This window comes from Vipera ursinii (genome assembly GCF_947247035.1).
Source record: "Vipera ursinii genome assembly, chromosome: 3".
In the NCBI taxonomy this organism is placed as follows: Eukaryota; Metazoa; Chordata; class Lepidosauria; order Squamata; family Viperidae; genus Vipera; species Vipera ursinii.
In genome coordinates, this window is record NC_139516.1 from 23,791,087 (window position 1) to 23,808,664 (window position 17,578).

Genomic DNA, 17,578 nt, shown 5'->3' on the forward strand with positions numbered 1-17,578 from the left:
TATCTTTTTTCCTATGAATGGTACTTTTCTCTTAATCTGGATTTAATTTCAGGTGGTACTCTTTCATCTAGTCCACTATTAAGATTAGAAGGGATCCAAGGATACTCATTGCTTCCTTGAAATTAATTGGTAGGGAACAGTTGAACCTGGTGTCATCAGTAAATACATGGCACTCCATTCTGGAACCCAAAACTCCCCCACTAATTTCCTATAGATGTTATACAGCAGAGGTCTCCAACCTTTTTGGTTTGGCGGCCCAGAAAGGGAGGCAGGCACCGCTGTGTGCATGCGCACAAATGGGCTGCGCACCTGCACACACACAAATGAGCCCCACGTGCATGTGCACGAGCAAATGGCCGCATGCGAGTGCATGGGCACATGCAAATGGGGCTGTGCGGGCATGAGTGCTGCAAATGGGGCAGCACTAGCACTGGTGGAATGCTATAGCCGGCACTAGTGCCGGTGGGATGCTCGGGGGCAGGGTGGCGCTAGTGGCAGCAGAATGCTTGGGGTGGCGCTAGTGCCAGTGGGACACTCGGGCAGGGCGGCGCTAGCGCTGATGGGACACTCAGGGTAGGCTGGTTCGTGCACTGGCTATTCTTTCACGCAGCCAGGTAGCCAAGCGGCCATGGCCCGGTAGTGGGCCGTGGCCCACAAGTTGGGGACCCCTGTTGTACAGCATGGAAGATAAGACAAGCTTTTGGAACACCATAGGTAAGTGATTCAGATGTTGAAAAGTAATTCCTCCAGTACCACTTTTAGGCAGGACCTAAACCATTACAAAAGAAGAACTGGGCTGGATCATTTTAACTAGCTTTCTAAGCTTGTAAAGAAATAGAGCAACTGCCAGTCTAAAATTGACCATAGTGATCTTTGTGTCATGGAGTTTTTCCATGTTTGACCTAGCCAAATGATACTTAATTCTGGAACTTGCCTTGCTGGATTGGGACTGGGGGAGATAGCTACCAATTAAAATAGGTTCATGAGTTTGATATGTAGGAAAAACATTGTTTTACTTTACACTTTTGTTACTTTAGTTACTGTGATTTTCTTTGTTAAATTAGTACATTTGTTAAATTAATACGTTATGTTTGCTGATGATGTTTATGATTGTGTGCTTTTGGGTATAGGTAATCCTTGATTTATGGTCATTTAGTTACCAAAGTTACAATTGCTTACAACTGCATTGCTTAGTAACAGAAATTCTGCTACCGGTAGCCATCGTAATTCAAGACTACCTGCATACATGCAGAATTCTGTTAAAGGTTCCACCCCTATTGTTCTGAAGACTTATGTTTCTAAACCCGCCAGGAAACCATTAAGATTTTTCCAGCATGGTTAGGGGAAAAAGCCTAAAAGGGTACTATTAGTGAGGTCCATGAAATGATTTTGTCATTTCTATGCAGATCATTTGTTACTATCTTCATTTTTGCAATATGTGACCTAAAGATTATTCTGCTGCTACTCCTGTAATGTCAAATATTCCATACTGCCATAGCAGCTGATAGTGCACAGACATATATTAGAAGATAAATACTTTAGTTCCTGTCTTCCAAAACATAGTAAACATTTTTAAATGAATCAAGTTAGTAGCATTTAAAATGATTTCATAACATTTTATTGTTTTTTTTGTTTGCTTCTCCCTTCTCCCTGTGTTCTGGTGTTTTGTTTGTTTAGCCTATTTTAGGTTCTGCAAGTTTCCTGCCTCAAGGCAGTAGGAAACTCTGTAGTGGTTAGAAGGGTTCCAAAGGTGGGGCTGCTATGTCTGCAGGTTGTCCATTTCTAGCAATTAAGGAAGTTGTGCTGTGTGCAAAGCCTCACTTTCTCAGTCTGAGTTAAAAGAATTGAGACAAGGCTGTAAATATTCCAAAATTTTCTTTTATATCCAGCAGTGCCATGCATGATTTAGACTGCACTTTTTCCAAAAGTGAGATTAAGCATGCAAAATATACTCCACAGCTCATTTCTAGTAATGAAACAAATCAATTAATCATTGGCACATTTAAAGTTAAGTAATGTCACTGGTACATAATCTGTATCCCACTAAATCAAGATATTGATTAACAATGAATATTTATGATAGTCTCTCTTTTGGCTTCTAAAAACTAAAAAGTCAGCTTCTGAGAACAAAAGTTATGTTTTTCCTGCAAATATATATTTTCCATATTAGGAATATTAAAACAGTTTATTCCAGTAATGTTTCTCATATACAGTAGTACTTAAAGGTGGGTGAACCCTTTTTAATTTTCAGTAGTTCTGCATATATGATCTATGGTATAATCTATTCTCCACATAAGTCCTAACATTAAATAAAAAAACCCAATTAAATGAGTCAGAACATTGATTTTCATTGATTTATTGAGGAATGAATCCACTGATTTTAGTTGAGGGCTACATGGCACTTTCAGGAGTCAAGGTTTGACATGAGGCATTCCAGCACAATGATCAAGCTTCTTTTATTGTCCTTTCTGAGTTTCAAGTTTGGGTTTCTTGTTACAGATCCTATGGCAGCGTATTCAAAGCTATCCATAAAGAAACAGGCCAAGTTGTTGCAATTAAGCAAGTTCCTGTTGAGTCTGATTTGCAGGAGATTATTAAGGAGATATCAATAATGCAACAATGTGATAGGTAAGTATCAGCACTTGGAATTTTCATTCACCAGGGGGAAATTTCTTTTTTCTCATTCTAAAAATGACTCTTAAAAAATATGTGGGAAGTTACGTCACTTTTTTCTCTAGATTGTTTCTTTTTTTATACATATTTTATTAATTTTCTAATTTTACAATCATGAGTACTTAATAAATAACGTGTTGTCTGGGTCCATTGGTAATTCAGTGGTACATATTAACTTTCCCAATCTCGTTCCAATACTACACCATCCAGTGCTTCCTTGATCCTCTCTTCTTCCGGTGGTATGCATTTTTCCACACTGGGTAAATAAAATTCTTGTTACTGTTAATACATATACAATTAAATATAGACATCTTCATCACATTTTTCTGGTATTATACATAATATCAATAGTGTCAGTTTATAATATCTTTTCTAGCCAGAACATATCTCAATTGCATTTGCACTTAAGATCCATTTGTTCAATCAATATCCTGTTTTTCCCGCTTTTTAAAATTGTTTAATTTCCCATCATTGTTCAAAATATCTCTATTGCTTATAATTTTCTCATAATAAATTATATTTGGGAAACCAAAAGCTTCCCTTATTCAAACCCTTTTAGAATTTTCATATTTCCCATCTCATAACAAAGTATAATAATCTAGTTACAAATCCTATCCTAATTATAATAATACTTTTATTTCTAACAGTTATCTATTTTCTTAACCATATTCAAACATCTGTTTAATAGTATAATATCTCATCTAATAGGTCAAAACTTCTATTTTCTTCAGTCTTACTCCAGCTTTCTTCCTTTGCCAAATAACGTTCCAAGTCAGCGCATTTGAATAATCAAATAATTCTTCCTCTGTTTTTGTATATATTGTTTGGAATGAGGAAGAAAAAATGAAGTATTTTTGGAAGAATGCTCAACCCATTTATATTCATTAAACAGCCTCCATACTTCTCCTTCAGTTTTTCTTTTCATTACTTGTTTGTCAATATTCAGATTTCTCCTAACAGCTTTATCTTCCATTCGATCAGCTTTTCTTCCTTATCCTCAAATGTGTTCTGACATCTTGACAAGTTAGATATCTTTTCCATTTCTGGTGTTATCACTGCATGTTCTAATTTTTCATTTGTCTGTATCTGTCTGTTAATTCCTTCCTTTAGGTCCTCCAACTTTGGATTCATTTCTTCTAATTTTCCTTTTGTTTTCTAGGTTACTAGTTCCTTCTTTGTCATCATTGTTTGGATTTGTAAGTTTAGGTTAGAAACTTGTTCTTTTATCTCATTTGCATTATTTTTAGTCTCATCATGAAATAAAACAATTGTCTCTTGGATTGATTTCAACATAGAAATAATTTCTGAGATTCATTAACATTTTCTTGAATGTATATCAAGCTGGAGGCTTCGGAGACAAGTGTTAAAGGTTTTTTTACCATTTGAGGCTAAGTATGAACACCCATTTTGTTTTTGTATGTAGTCTTTATAGTTCAATAGGGTCCCCAACAGATGAGCAGCCCAAGAGTTTTTTTCCCCCTTTTCCCAGCTGCCGTCTGCAAAAGTGAAAGTTTCCAGGAACAACAGAGTTTTATTTAAGTCTGGGCTTCAAGGCAAGTTTCCTTTAAGCATAATAAATTGTGGTACTATGATTTACCCACTAGATGTCATTGTCACTGTCTTCCAGCTTTCCAAATCCAAGACTATTTCTAAAAAAAGTCTCAAAGGTATTTTTAGTCCCCAAATTTCAAAGCTATATATCTGTATTAATTCCAAATTGATCTTGTAGTTTTTTCTATTTTCCCCCAAAGCAATTAATTTGGCTGTTTTCTTTTCTTGAGGGAGCGGGCAAAAACTTCCCTTTCTCATCAGGGAGGATTCTTTGCTTTGGGCATTCTTTTTTCCCAGGAGAGTAGTATTAAGGTCATAAAAAGAGGATAAAGTCTCACCCAATTCATCCACATCTTCCTGCACCCATTATGCCACAACGCCTAACCGGAAGTCCTTCTCTAGATTGTTTCTTGATTATGTTTTGGGTGAAATAATGGATGGATTTATTCTTTCCCACGTATGATTCTATGGAGATAGAGTGAAGAAGTAGGATTCCTGCAATGCTCTATGCTTCAAAATGGCAAAAAACAATTGAAACCATTCTTTTACCTAAGGAAAGTTTTTATTTTATTTTGACTATAGTGTTAATATAGTAACCAACAACTTCAAATACTTTAGAAGTGTTATCATATCCCCTCATAACTTTTCTTTTATCAGAGCTAAACACAGTCATTTCCTATAGTGTCTTCTGATAAAATGTCCCTTATTTTCTTTTTCTGCATCTGATTTTTCTTAAAATGTAGGGCCAAGGACTACATACAGTATTTAAAAGGAATGCAACCTATAGTGGAACTATTAGTTCCTGTGATTTATAAACTAGATTCTTGTTGGTTTAGCTTAAAATTGCATTTGTTTTTGGCAGCTATGGGTGGTAGCTGTTTTGGCTGTTGGGTGGTAGTTATTTGGTGATGTACTATTCCTCTATACCTCATGTGTGCTGTTACCAGGGAGACTTATACTTGTGCCTTCGATTTATTTTATAATTTAAGAACTTTGCATTTCTCTTTCTTAAATTTTGTTCTGTTATTTTCCTCCTATTTCACTAGGTAATGATTCAGTTCTCATTAAATACAAAGTTAAGATTAGTTATTTCTTTAGCATGTGACAATCTACTATTGAAATTACTAGATAAATTTATTATCTGGTCTGGTAAGATTTATTTTGGACCAACCATTGCACTTTAAGCTTCTTACAGATCAAACTTAAATATTTTGTAGAATGTTTCCAGTTAAATTTTTTAGATGAAATAGTCTCTACTTTTCAGAATTCCATTTTGCCCTTCTACAGTTGGACAGAATTGGGACTGCCCCCCATTCTCTTAAGATTTCTCAGAGATTACATCAAAATAGGAATTAAATAGTTTTGCTTTTTCTTCATTAACTGTTAGGATTTTGTCATTTTCACTGAATACCTGTTACATGGTTTCTTCCTTTTACCCATTCCTGAAAAAGCCGTTCTTGTCATTTCAAAGGTGCTTTTTCAAGAGGCAACTGGACTTTCTTTGTTTTTCCTTCAAGACGTTTTGCTTCTCATCCAAGAACTCAGAACTGAAGAAGCTTCTTGGATGAGAAGCGAAATGTCTTCAAAGAAAAATAAAGGAAGTCTAGTTGCCTCATGAACAAGCAGCTTTGGGACAACCATGAGTTGGATGACTGAGAATCTCCTTAGACATCCTTCTTGTCATTCTTGGCATCCTTTACTAACTGGCTCATTTTGAGCTTGACCTTTCATGATACTACTTGCAGATTTTGGTTACCTGCTATTACTCTGCATCCCATCCCACAGTCCTAATTCTGTATGTTCCTTGCTTAATTTTTGCTAAACTTTTTGGGCTGCCACATTAAGTGCTTCTGCTATTTTCCTATAATCTTCTGCTGGAACTAGTCATTATTATTGTGCTTTTAGTATTTTATTTTTTAAGACTCTTCCATCCATTTTGAGCATCTTTCTGGGGTCCACTTTTCATTGTTCTGAATTTATTAAATCTGAAGTCCAAGATAATACTCAGTTGTAATTATCTTTAGTTTCTCTTGATAGCAGAAACTACAGTATCTTGTAACTTCTCTCAAAGTTTCTATGAGTTTCATCTATCAAATATTTTATATTAGTTAAGTTCAAGACACGTTTAGCATATTCCCTTCTTCTGTCTCTTCCCTCTAAAGGTGAAAGTTGTCAGGAATTTCCCGGAATTTCCAAGCATAACAGTGGACACCAGCAGGGCCTGTTTATTTTAATAAAGATGCTCTCAACAGCAGGGCCTAGATCATTACTCTGGATATCTAGGCAGATGTGGATATTTTTAATATAGAGTTAAATGTCCTTTTGTATTGCTTCTGTTGTTTCTGAACATCTGAACCTTTTAGTTATTATATTCCCATCCTGCTAAACTGGTATCAAGAAAGTCTATACTCTAAACACCAGATGTTTTATTAACTTGACTATATTGATCTAGTAAGGGATGCGGTGGCTCAGTGGGTTAGGACGCTGAGCTTGTCGATCAGAAGGTCAGCAGTTTGGCGGGTCGAATCCCGAGTGCTGCGTAGCAAAGTGAGCACCTGTTACTCGTCCCAGCTTCTGCCAACCTAGCAGTTCGAAAGCACGTAAAAATGCAAGTAGAAAAATAGGGACCACTCCAGGGGGAAGGTAACAGCGTTCCGTGCGTCTTTGGCGTCTAGTCATGCCGGCCACATGACCACGGAGACGTCCTCGGACAAGCGCTGGCTCTTCGGCTTTGAAACAGAGATGAGCACCGGCCCCTAGAGTCGGAAACGACTAGCACGCACGTGCGGGGGAACCTTTACCTTTACCTTTATATTGATCTATGTAGTCTGATTTTCTTAGGTTGTTTTGAATTTAGTAAATAAGAGAGTTCTGTTAATTTCTCACAAGCCTCTTGAACTATAGTATCTTTTTTAAAAAAAAGTGGTTAATGAGCTTAGATGTTGTGTTCAGAATTTTTACATGGAAATGATTTATTGGAAAATTATTGGAATATTTATAGATTCTCCGAAGTTCAGATAATTTTTAAAAATATGTGTAAACTTAGAAGAAACCTATTGGTGCTAAAGGGTGTTTGCATGCTTTAATTACGTATTTGCATTTATAGTAGATTAATAATGAGTAAGCATAGCAATCTGAAATATATTAAAACTGTGATGCTGTCCCACTTGATTGATTATTCCATTTGCAGAAGAGATTGAGATCTGATGGAAGAATTGAGAAAAAACGTTTTTCCTTGCCTTTGTCTGACCTTCTTACAAGAATTCCCCCATCCCCAAATGCTTTAGAGAAAATGTTCACTCACAGAGGAAGCAAGAAAGTTGGGTGGGGGAGTAGGGAAAGGACACACCTTTCCTATAGCAAAAATATGTAAACCATACATGAACCATTCATTCATGGTCACTATTATTTTGAAACAAATGGAGAATTTCTACAGAACAATACATCGGGGGAACCTCTGGTTAGCTGATTGTTTTCACCATATATCGGTGTTCAAAGGAATGTTTTAAATGTTAGTACGATAACAGAAAACAATGAAAACATATCTTGCACATTTTTCTGTGTTAAATATACTATTATAAGAAACAAGTATTCTTAGAGGAATATGTTTTGAAAAGTTGTTGCTAATATCAGTGTAATTGTTATAAAAATTCTCAACTTGAATAATGTTTCATACCTGAATTGAATTATTTTATTTTATTAGTATATTCCCTGTTAAAAATTGGGTAGGTGCTGGAAGTGCTGGGCTTCACAAAAACAAGACTCTACAGATACTCAGCTGTCATTCTCATAGTTATAGTTAAATAACAACAAGAGTTTGAAAGACTTAACACCATTAAATAAAACTTTTATGGCTAATGAAAAAGACATAGCTACATAATTGCTGTAGAATACAGGAATCTAGCTTTGCCTGGGGCATATACCTGTATGTGTGAGAGAAAGAGACAGTCAGATGGACACTCAAGGTTTAAATCCTAGATATCGTTCTTCTGCCCTTTCATGGTATCAGTAATTTCTGACAGTGTTTTCGCAGTACAGAATTTGGAAAATGCTGCCCCATGTTTACAGGTCTGCAGCTCTTTGATTTTTGCCTTGCCAGCTCAATACCTAGAGCAAGCCAGCTAAATCAAACTCTTGCACTTGCATGAGTCGCCTTGTGCCAAAAAATGCACAAATAGGAGTAGAAATGCATAACTGAAAACCAAAGGATGGAATTTCATTTTTATAGGTTAATGCTTTTACTTAAGTTCCTAATACTTCCCGATCTTAGAATTTTAGGCTGATTCATAGCTAGCTTTTTTTTTTTTTTTTTTTTGCAAATGTGCACTTGAGTCAATTCAGTAATACGTTCTGTCTTCCTTAGTCCTCATGTAGTCAAATATTATGGCAGCTATTTTAAGAACACGGACCTCTGGATAGTAATGGAATATTGCGGTGCCGGATCTGTGTCTGATATAATTCGACTACGAAATAAAACGGTATGTGCTGGTTCGGGATCTGAATAAATACTTGAGGGGGTTTGTTTGGATAAAATTTTTAGATACAAGTTATAAACATTGGCCTGCTTTATTGAGTAATAAAAGATTTGAAAGTGCAGAAATTGAACATTCTATGTTCCACTGGAAGTTGTTATTACTGGAGATCAATAAATTGCATTACCCTCTTGTAGCCTTCTCCATCCTTTGTCCTAATAGAAGACATGAATTTTAAGTGACAGTAATACGGCCTTAGCAATAACTAGTAAGTTTCCTTCGACAGTTGATGGAAGATGAAATTTCTACAATAATACAATCAACACTGAAAGGACTGGAATACCTACATTTCATGAGGAAAATACACCGTGACATCAAAGCTGGCAACATATTACTTAATACAGAAGGACATGCTAAACTTGCAGATTTTGGGGTAGCTGGCCAGCTTACTGTAAGTATAGAAAGTACTTATACACCTCTTCCTATATTGTGTAAAGACTTGGTTTCTTTTAAAAGCCATAGTTGGGGGCATAGTAATCTATTAACAATAGTTTACAAACTATAATGACTGGATGCAAACATCACAAAATGCCAAATAAACATTATAGTTTAATGGCTATGTAAACCAAGCAGGAGTATATTTTCTAGATCAAACATTACTATATAATATGAAACGGTCAACAGAGAACTACTGGCATATGTAAATAATCTGATTTTCTGAAATGGTAAGCTTTAGATTTTTAGAAATGATATATTTCCGTTTGAATCTATTTCTATTAATTTGGATGTGCACAAAGTGGGGAAAAATGTTTTCAACCCGGAACCATCAGATTCTGCAGGTTTTGCTAACTTGTACAGGTCAGACATCATTCAGAAGAATTGAAATTCAGAATGCTTTAGTTGTTTAGATTTTGAATGAAACAAAATCCAGACAGGTGGAATAGGACAAGGTTGATGTGCATTGCTCCTAACCCAGCATATCTCATCGGTTTGGCCATCCCTAATCTTCTCACCACTTTTTTTTCCCTTACTCTCCCCTGTGCCACTCTGCTGGATTGGAAGCATCACTGATAGCCCAGCACAAAAAGTCCTGTCAGCTTGCCAGTTCTCTGGCTGACCTTGCCAGCAGCGTCAGAAGGGCATATCCTATCTCCTGGTCTTTTTTGCCTTTCTCTTCTCTTATTCTCTAATGTCCTTGGCTTTTTCTTTGCCCCTCCTCCTCCTTCCTGGAATGAAGTTATATGTTCCAGTAGAAGCTACTCTGTACAGAGTATTTTGCCCATCTCTATTAAATATTTTGAAAATTCTAGGAGATGGGTTATTATTATTTTTTTATCCCATTTTTGTTATGTATATGTAAATCGGGACGGCTAACTTACCTAATATCCCTTCTTCCTTCTATTTTCCCCACAACATCAACTCTGTGAGGTGAGTTGGACTGAAAGAGTGACTGGCTCAAAGTCATCCAGTGGGATTTCTTGCTTAAGAGAGGCCTAGAACTCATAGTCTTCGGATTTCTAGAGGAGCATATTCACCACTGCACCTCACTGGTGCAGGGACGTTTAATATAGCTTACAATATCTAATTATAAAGTTCACAATGTAGCTTATAGAATATTTGAAAGCATTTGAACAATTGGTTACCACATATTTTCACCAGATTCCTTTTAAATAGCTAACTTCCTTAAACATTTCCCTCTGTTCATAGGACACTATGGCAAAAAGAAATACTGTGATAGGAACTCCATTCTGGATGGCACCTGAAGTGATCCAAGAAATTGGATACAATTGTCTGGCAGATATCTGGTCTCTGGGTATCACCGCCATTGAAATGGCTGAAGGAAAACCTCCATATGCTGATATTCATCCAATGAGGGTAAATGCTGGGTAACTAGTCCAAGATGCAGAGATGATTGTAACTTTAATGCACAAGTAAAGTTGAGCCCTAATTCTCATTATCTTTGGTTTGTTCTTACTTTGCTCTTTTTAATAGATATTTTATTGGTTTTTAACTATAACAATCCCCAGTGCCTGGTGTACAGCGTGTTGTCTTGGTTTATATTTTAACAAGAAAAAAAACCCAGTAATATTAACAGTCAGTTATGATTAAATTTGATAATTCCATAATTAATATATTAATAATACATTTCTTTGATCTTTCCTTCTCCCATTTGTATTTTCCTTCTTCAACCTTAGCCAAAATATAATTCTTGCCTTGAAGTATTGCTTCTGGAGGTCCATGATTTTCCAGGTTAAGTCCTTCAGGAGAAAATTATTGAATATGGCATCCTGTCATTTTTTTTATACGTATGTGATATCCATGTTGTCTCCCCACTTCACATAATCTTTCATCAGTGTTTTAATTCAAAAGTCAATTTATCAGTCAATCAAAATTACAGATTCAGTCTATTAAACCAGTTTAAATCCTTCCAGCAAATTCTTCTCTAAAAGATTAGCCAGAAAGCCAAGGGTTTCCCCCCCCCCCCATAAACAGGTTTAAGCAACATTCCAGGTGTTTTTTCCCCCTTCAAACACTTTTTAATCTTATAGCTGGCTCTTCCTTTGTTCCCAGCTCTCTTCAAAGTTATTTGCAATTCAAAGGAACATTTTCTTTTTTGGTTTCTGGGCATTCTGCAATTTCTGAGTCCTTATTGTTAGTGTTCTATTCTCTGATTCTCCACTAGATGTCAGCAGTTATTTCTTTTTTCCAGTTTTTCTTTCAATCAAAAAGTTATTTTTGTTATATATTTTTATAATTCCATCAGAATTTTTTAGCGTATAATCTTGACAGTTTTTTAGTTCCTAGATTTGTCCAGACTGAAATATTTTAAATCAAGTTTTAGTATATCTCTTTCCACCTTTTATGTTAATTTGCCGCTTCCGTCTGTAAGGGAATGGGGATATAGTCCCCTCCCTTCACTTCTGGAGGTTTTCTTGCTTTGGGGATCTTTTCAAGGATTTAAATAGTATAGAAGAAAGAAGATCAGTACTCTCACCAATTCCAAGCATGCTGTTCACTGATGTTAGGTTCGTGCTCTGGGACTTCAGCTGCAAGCAGCTTGGGCTAAACGCTGATCTCACACTAGCCTTTCTCCTGTTGGGTTCGGAGGGCTTTCCCCGGATCAAATGAAGCGATTGCCGTCGCTTCGTGATTGACAGGGCACCTCTCCTTCACAGTCATCTCTCCAGGGCAACTTTGGAAGAAAGTAGCCATGGGTGGCCATGCGCTGCAGATGCAAAACCCGGAAGTCTTTAGATGTAATCTCTAACATCTGTTTAATAATGTTCCATGTGCATGGTGATGATCCTGCATGTAATAAATTAGATTTGGCTAACTTTTTTCAGGCATAAAACTAAAACTAAATTTGATTACTAAATATGTTTATACCCCATACGCTTAATAACTTCTCTCATCCTGTTAAAAATACAGTTTACTGTCTACTCTTAGAATAGTTATAGAGACTATATTCAAAAGTTTTTAGGGCCTGCCTGAAGCCTCAGGTTCGCTTCCTTTGTGATCAGCAGTACAGGCAGTCTCGTTGAATGACCATGCATTCACTTACGACAAATCCTTGTACTTGGGGTGTTTGCAGTGTCTCTGTGGTGATGTGGTTGTGATTTGGGTGCTTGGCATTCAGCTTGCAATTACAATGTCACTATGTCCGTAGTCACATAATTGCCATTTGCAATCTTCATTGCCATCTTCAGACAAGTAAAGTCTATGGAAAATGTGGAAGAAGGTTGCAGATGGTGATCCTGTGACTGCAGGATGCTGCAACCACATGGGATTTACTTAATGCTGGCAACTAGGACTTCTGCAACTGCTCTTGTTAAATCAGTGTGGTCATGTGACATTGTATGTTACGATCATATCACTGTGAAGTCCCAATTGTCATAATGAAGTGAGGACTGCCTGTATAAGTGTAACAGCTATGTGTTTCTGTTAACTCTTCTTAGATAATAAAAGGTTTATCATTTTCAACCCACTTTAAGCAGGAAGTTAGATTCAGTAAAGTTCAAAGTTATTTGAATGCGAATATGTTGATGTTATTAGTTGCAAAGTTGTGTCCAACCCATCACGACCCCATGGGGGATGTTCCTCCAGGCCTTCCTGTCCTCTACCATCTTCTGGAGTCCATTTAAGCTCACGCCTATTGCTTCAATGACTCCATCCAGCCACCTCTGTCGTCCCCTTCTTCTACTGCTCTCAATCTTTCCCAGCATTAGGCTCTTCTCCAGTGAGTCCTTCCTTCTCATTAGGTGGTCAAAGTATTTGAGTTTCAACTTCAGGATCTGGCCTTCTAAAGAGCAGTCAGGGTTAATCTTCTCTATATTTAAATGTATCATAGTACCGTTGCTAATTACAGTTAATCCTTGACTTATGACAACAATTGAGCCCAAAATTTGAGTTGCTAAGTGAGACATTTAAGTGAATTTTGCCCCATTTTACAACTTTATCGATACATTTATTAAATGAATCACTGCAGTTGTTAAATTAGTAACACAGTTGTTAAATGAAGCTGGCTTCCCCATTGACTTTGCTGGTGAGAAGGTTGCAAAAGGTGATTACATGACACCAGGATTCTGCAACCGTCACCAATATGAACCAGTTGCCAAGTGTGAAAAACAGTGCAGTTGTAACTTCAAACATTCACTAAATGAACTGTTGTAAGTTGAGGACTATCTGTATACTGAAACAGAGGATGAAGACCACTAGGACAGCTTTTCCAATCTGGGCCATTCAGATAATAACTGACCAGGTGGTTCCGCCCCAGGCGCCTAATGGACCCGGAACGGTTCCAGATGGCTCTTGGGTCTATACCCATCACCCTTACCCACAGCCCAGTCAATGCCCTGGTGGATGCCTGGGAAAGGGCGGCCACCGGGGCACTTGACTGTGTTGTACCCTTGCGACCTCTGACCCGGCGCAGATCCCGCTGGGCTCCGTGGTTCTCTGCGGAGCTCCGGGAGATGAAGCGTCGGAGATGGGGTCTAGAGAGCGGTTGGAGGTCCAGCCGATCCAAATCTGACCGATTGCAGCTAAGAACCTTTATAAGGTCTTATCTTGCGGCGATAAGGATGGCGAAGTCTAACTACTTCGCTGCCCTCATCGTGTCCGCAGATAATCGCCCGGCCGCCCTGTTTAGGGTAACTCGCTCCCTCCTTAATCAGGAGGTGAGGGAGGATCCCTTACGGGGACGAGCCGAGGAGTTTAGTCAACATCTGGCAGACAAAATCGCTCAGATCCAGACCGGTCTGGACTCTGACTGGGCAGAGTCTGACGTGGAGGAATCGGATGGTCTTGAGCATGTTATCTGGACTGAGTTCGATCCTGTTTCCCCTGATGATGTGGACAGGATCATGGGGAGGCTGAGCACCACCACCTGTTTGTTGGATCCGTGCCCCTCCTGGCTAGTTTATGCGGCCCAGGAGGAGACACGAGGCTGGTTCCAGGCAGTAATAACTGCTTCTTTGAAAGAAGGTGTCTTCCCTGCCGCCTTGAAGGAGGCGGTGGTGAGACCCCTCCTCAAAAAGCCTGCCCTGGACACGGCTGTTTTAAATAACTATCATCCAGTCTCCAACCTTTGCTTTTTGGCGAAGGTTGTTGAGAGTGTGGTGGCGCATCAGCTTCCTCTGTTCCTGGAGGAAACTGATTATCTGGACCCGTACCAATCGGGTTTCAGGCCCGGATACAGCACGGAGACGGCATTGGTCGCGCTGTTGAATGATCTCTGGCGAGCTCGGGACAGGGGTTGTTCCTCTGTCCTGGTCCTATTAGATCTCTCAGCGGCTTTTGATACCATCGACCATGGTATCCTACTGCGGCGTCTCAGGGGGTTGGGAGTGGGAGGCACCATTTTACGGTGGTTCTCCTATCTCCTGGGCCGTTCGCAGTCGGTGTTCACGGGAGGGCAGAGATCCGCCGCGAGGCCTCTCATTTGTGGAGTTCCTCAGGGGTCGGTTCTCTCACCCCTCCTGTTCAACATCTATATGTAGCCGCTGGGTGAGATCATTCGTGGTTTCGGGGTGGGGTATCATCAGTACGCTGATGATACCCAACTTTTTCTTTCCACCCCGAACCAACCCAGAGATGCCCTCGCCGTGATGTCCCATTGCCTGGAGGCGGTCCAGGTCTGGATGGGGAGAAACAGGCTTCGTCTCAATCTCGCCAAGACTGAGTGGCTGTGCATATCGGCATCTCGGGCTAACCAGACTATTCCACCTCTAACGATGGTGGGTGAGGTGTTATCCCCGTTGATAGGGCTCACAACTTGGGCGTCGTCCTGGATTCACGACTCAATTTTGAAGACCATATAGGAGCCGTGACCAGGGGGGCTTTTGCCCAGGTTCGCCTGGTGCGCCACTTGCGACCCTATCTGGACCGAGATGCCCTACGCACAGTCACTCATGCGCTTGTGACCTCCCGTTTACACTACTGCAACGCTCTCTACATGGGGCTGCCCTTGAGGACCACTTGGAGGCTTCAGCTGGTGCAGAATGTGGCTGCGCGAGTTGTGATGGGGGTTTCCCGATACTCCCATGTAACACCTCTACTCCGCGAGCTGCATTGGCTCCCGGTTGCCCTCCGGGTGAGATTCAAGGTGCTGGTGATGACCTATAAAGCCCTAAATGGCTTGGGTCCGGGATATCTGAGGGAACACCTGCTGCCGGCATCAAGTTCCCTTCGTCCAGTGCGGTCCCACAGGGAGGGTCTTCTCAGGGTACCACCGGTAAGAGATTGCTGGCGGACAACACCCAGGGATAAGGCCTTCTCAGTGGGTGTGCCTGCCCTTTGGAACCAGCTGCCAGTGGAGCTTAGGACTGCCCCTGACCTCCGTTCATTCCGCCGGGACCTGAAGACCTGGCTCTTCAAGCTCTCTGGCCCAGGCTGAGAATTTTAGTTTTAGTTTTAATTTTAATTTTAACTGGGGTTTTACTTATGCAGGGACGAATATAATTTTTTTAATCTGTTTTTAACTTTTGTATTTTGTTTTTAATCACCCTGTAAACCGCCCTGAGTCCTTTGGGAAAGGGCGGTATATAAATGTAATAAAATAAATAAATAAAAATAAATAATTGGGGTTGCCATTGCATTTAATATGTTGGGGAAGACTGCAGTAATGTACAGTTCCAGCCTTGTGCTCTGAAGCGGGACATTGTTATCTTTTAATATTTTCTGCGCGTCCAAGAATGACAGTCTATGTATCTATTTTTTGCTTACTTATAACATGGCAAAGGGCAAAAAACAATATTGTTATTTGCAGGCAATTTTCATGATTCCAACAAATCCACCACCAACATTTCGAAAGCCAGAACTATGGTCAGATGAATTTACAGATTTTGTAAAACAGTGTCTTGTGAAGTGTCCAGAACAAAGGGCCACTGCAACGCAGTTGCTTCAGGTTAGTATCTGCTCTTCTGGAATGGAAGGAAATATGGAGCTCTTCCCTCCACATACATCTTTAGAGAGCTTAACCAAGTAGAATTTTCTTCTGAGTTTTTAATGGGGGATGAGAGGAGAATGAGAAGCTTTCCTTTTGGGTGGGGGCTTTCAATTTCATTTTACCAAAATTTGAAAAATTGTGTCCCTGAATTTTGGGTGTTTCTAAAGATGGTAAAAGGGACAGGCTAAATCCTGGAGATTAGACCTCTCTGTTCTAGGCTATTAAAGTATTATAGAATAGTGTATCAGATTTTCCTTTTTTGTATAAATTATATAAGTTGAACAAAATTGACCTGATCTTACATTAAAGTTACTACTGGCATTCTCTTTGGAGTTGTATTGACATAATATTTGGTTCTGATTTTTTCTTAGCACCTTTAACTTTTTTGTTTAAAAATATATATGTTTTCTAGCACCCTTTTGTAAAAAATGCCAAAGGAGTTTTCATCTTACGAGATATGATTAACGAAGCAATGGATATTAAACTAAAAATTCAGCAAGCTCAACAGCGTGACTTATTTCATGATGATGAAGAAAATTCAGTGAGTGCTAAAGCCATTAAGTTTTCTGTAGTAGCATAATAAATTCTTTTTTCCCCATACTGTTGTAAAGGTAAAGGTAAAGGTTCCCCCGCACATGCGTGCTAGTCGTTTCCGACTCTAGGGGCCGGTGCTCATCTCCGTTTCAAAGCCGAAGAGCCAGCACTTGTCCGAGGACGTCTCCGTGGTCATGTGGCCGGCATGACTAGATGCCAAAGGCGCACGGAACGCTGTTACCTTCCCACCGTAGTGGTCCCTATTTTTCTACTTGCATTTCGACGTGCTTTCGAACTGCTAGGTTGGCAGAAGCTGGGATGAGTAACAGGCGCTCACTCTGTTACGCGGCACTCGGGATTCAATCCGCCAAACTGCCGACCTTCTGATCGACAAGCTCAGCGTCCTATTGTTTAATATTTATTTATTACTAGTATTTCTATGCCAATCTGTTCCAACCAGTTCTGAGTATTAGATAACATAACCTGAAAATTAAAAATACAGTAATTAATTTCTTAAATGTTTTAAATTAATTTCTTAAATCTGGTAACTTTTCCTTTAAAAACCCCCCACCTCTTTGAAGGTGAAAGCGTCAGCAGACTGCAAGATGAATTTGCTACAGTCTTTCCCACTGGTCTGGGCCCCCACCTCTTTCCTTCCTATCCTATGAGGAGGAGGAAATAACAGGATCATTGCTTTATGGATGGTAGGTGCTCACTCGACCCCTCTAAGGCAGACATGTCAAACACAAGGCCCGGGGGCCGCATCTGGCCCACGAAGTGGTTTCATGTGGCCCGCGAAGCCATCCTGAAAACAGTGAGGGAACGGCCCCCACTGCCTTGGCCCTGGCTCAGAGACCCTCCTTCTGCCAGAGACCCTCAGATCTGTCCCACTCCTGCCCAGGCC

At 39.5% G+C, this 17,578-nt stretch overlaps 2 protein-coding genes across 4 annotated transcripts in view; both read left to right on the forward strand.

The window, feature by feature from the left end:
• Positions 1-17,578, forward strand: part of LOC310638086 (uncharacterized protein) — an 880,437-nt gene that overhangs the window by 346,948 nt on the left and 515,911 nt on the right. The gene's annotated exons all lie outside the window — the stretch shown is intronic.
• STK4 (serine/threonine kinase 4) overlaps positions 1-17,578 on the forward strand; it is an 85,153-nt gene that overhangs the window by 6,314 nt on the left and 61,261 nt on the right. For all 3 annotated transcript variants that reach the window (XR_014492024.1, XM_083358826.1, XM_083358827.1), the window contains exons 3-8: positions 2,500-2,628; positions 8,588-8,702; positions 8,983-9,147; positions 10,404-10,571; positions 15,961-16,098; positions 16,553-16,681. Coding sequence is in view for 2 of the 3 variants with exons in the window: in XM_083358826.1 (XP_083214952.1) it covers positions 2,500-2,628; positions 8,588-8,702; positions 8,983-9,147; positions 10,404-10,571; positions 15,961-16,098; positions 16,553-16,681 (844 nt within the window). In the remaining variant the exon portion in view is untranslated. The remainder of the gene's footprint in view (positions 1-2,499; positions 2,629-8,587; positions 8,703-8,982; positions 9,148-10,403; positions 10,572-15,960; positions 16,099-16,552; positions 16,682-17,578) is intronic.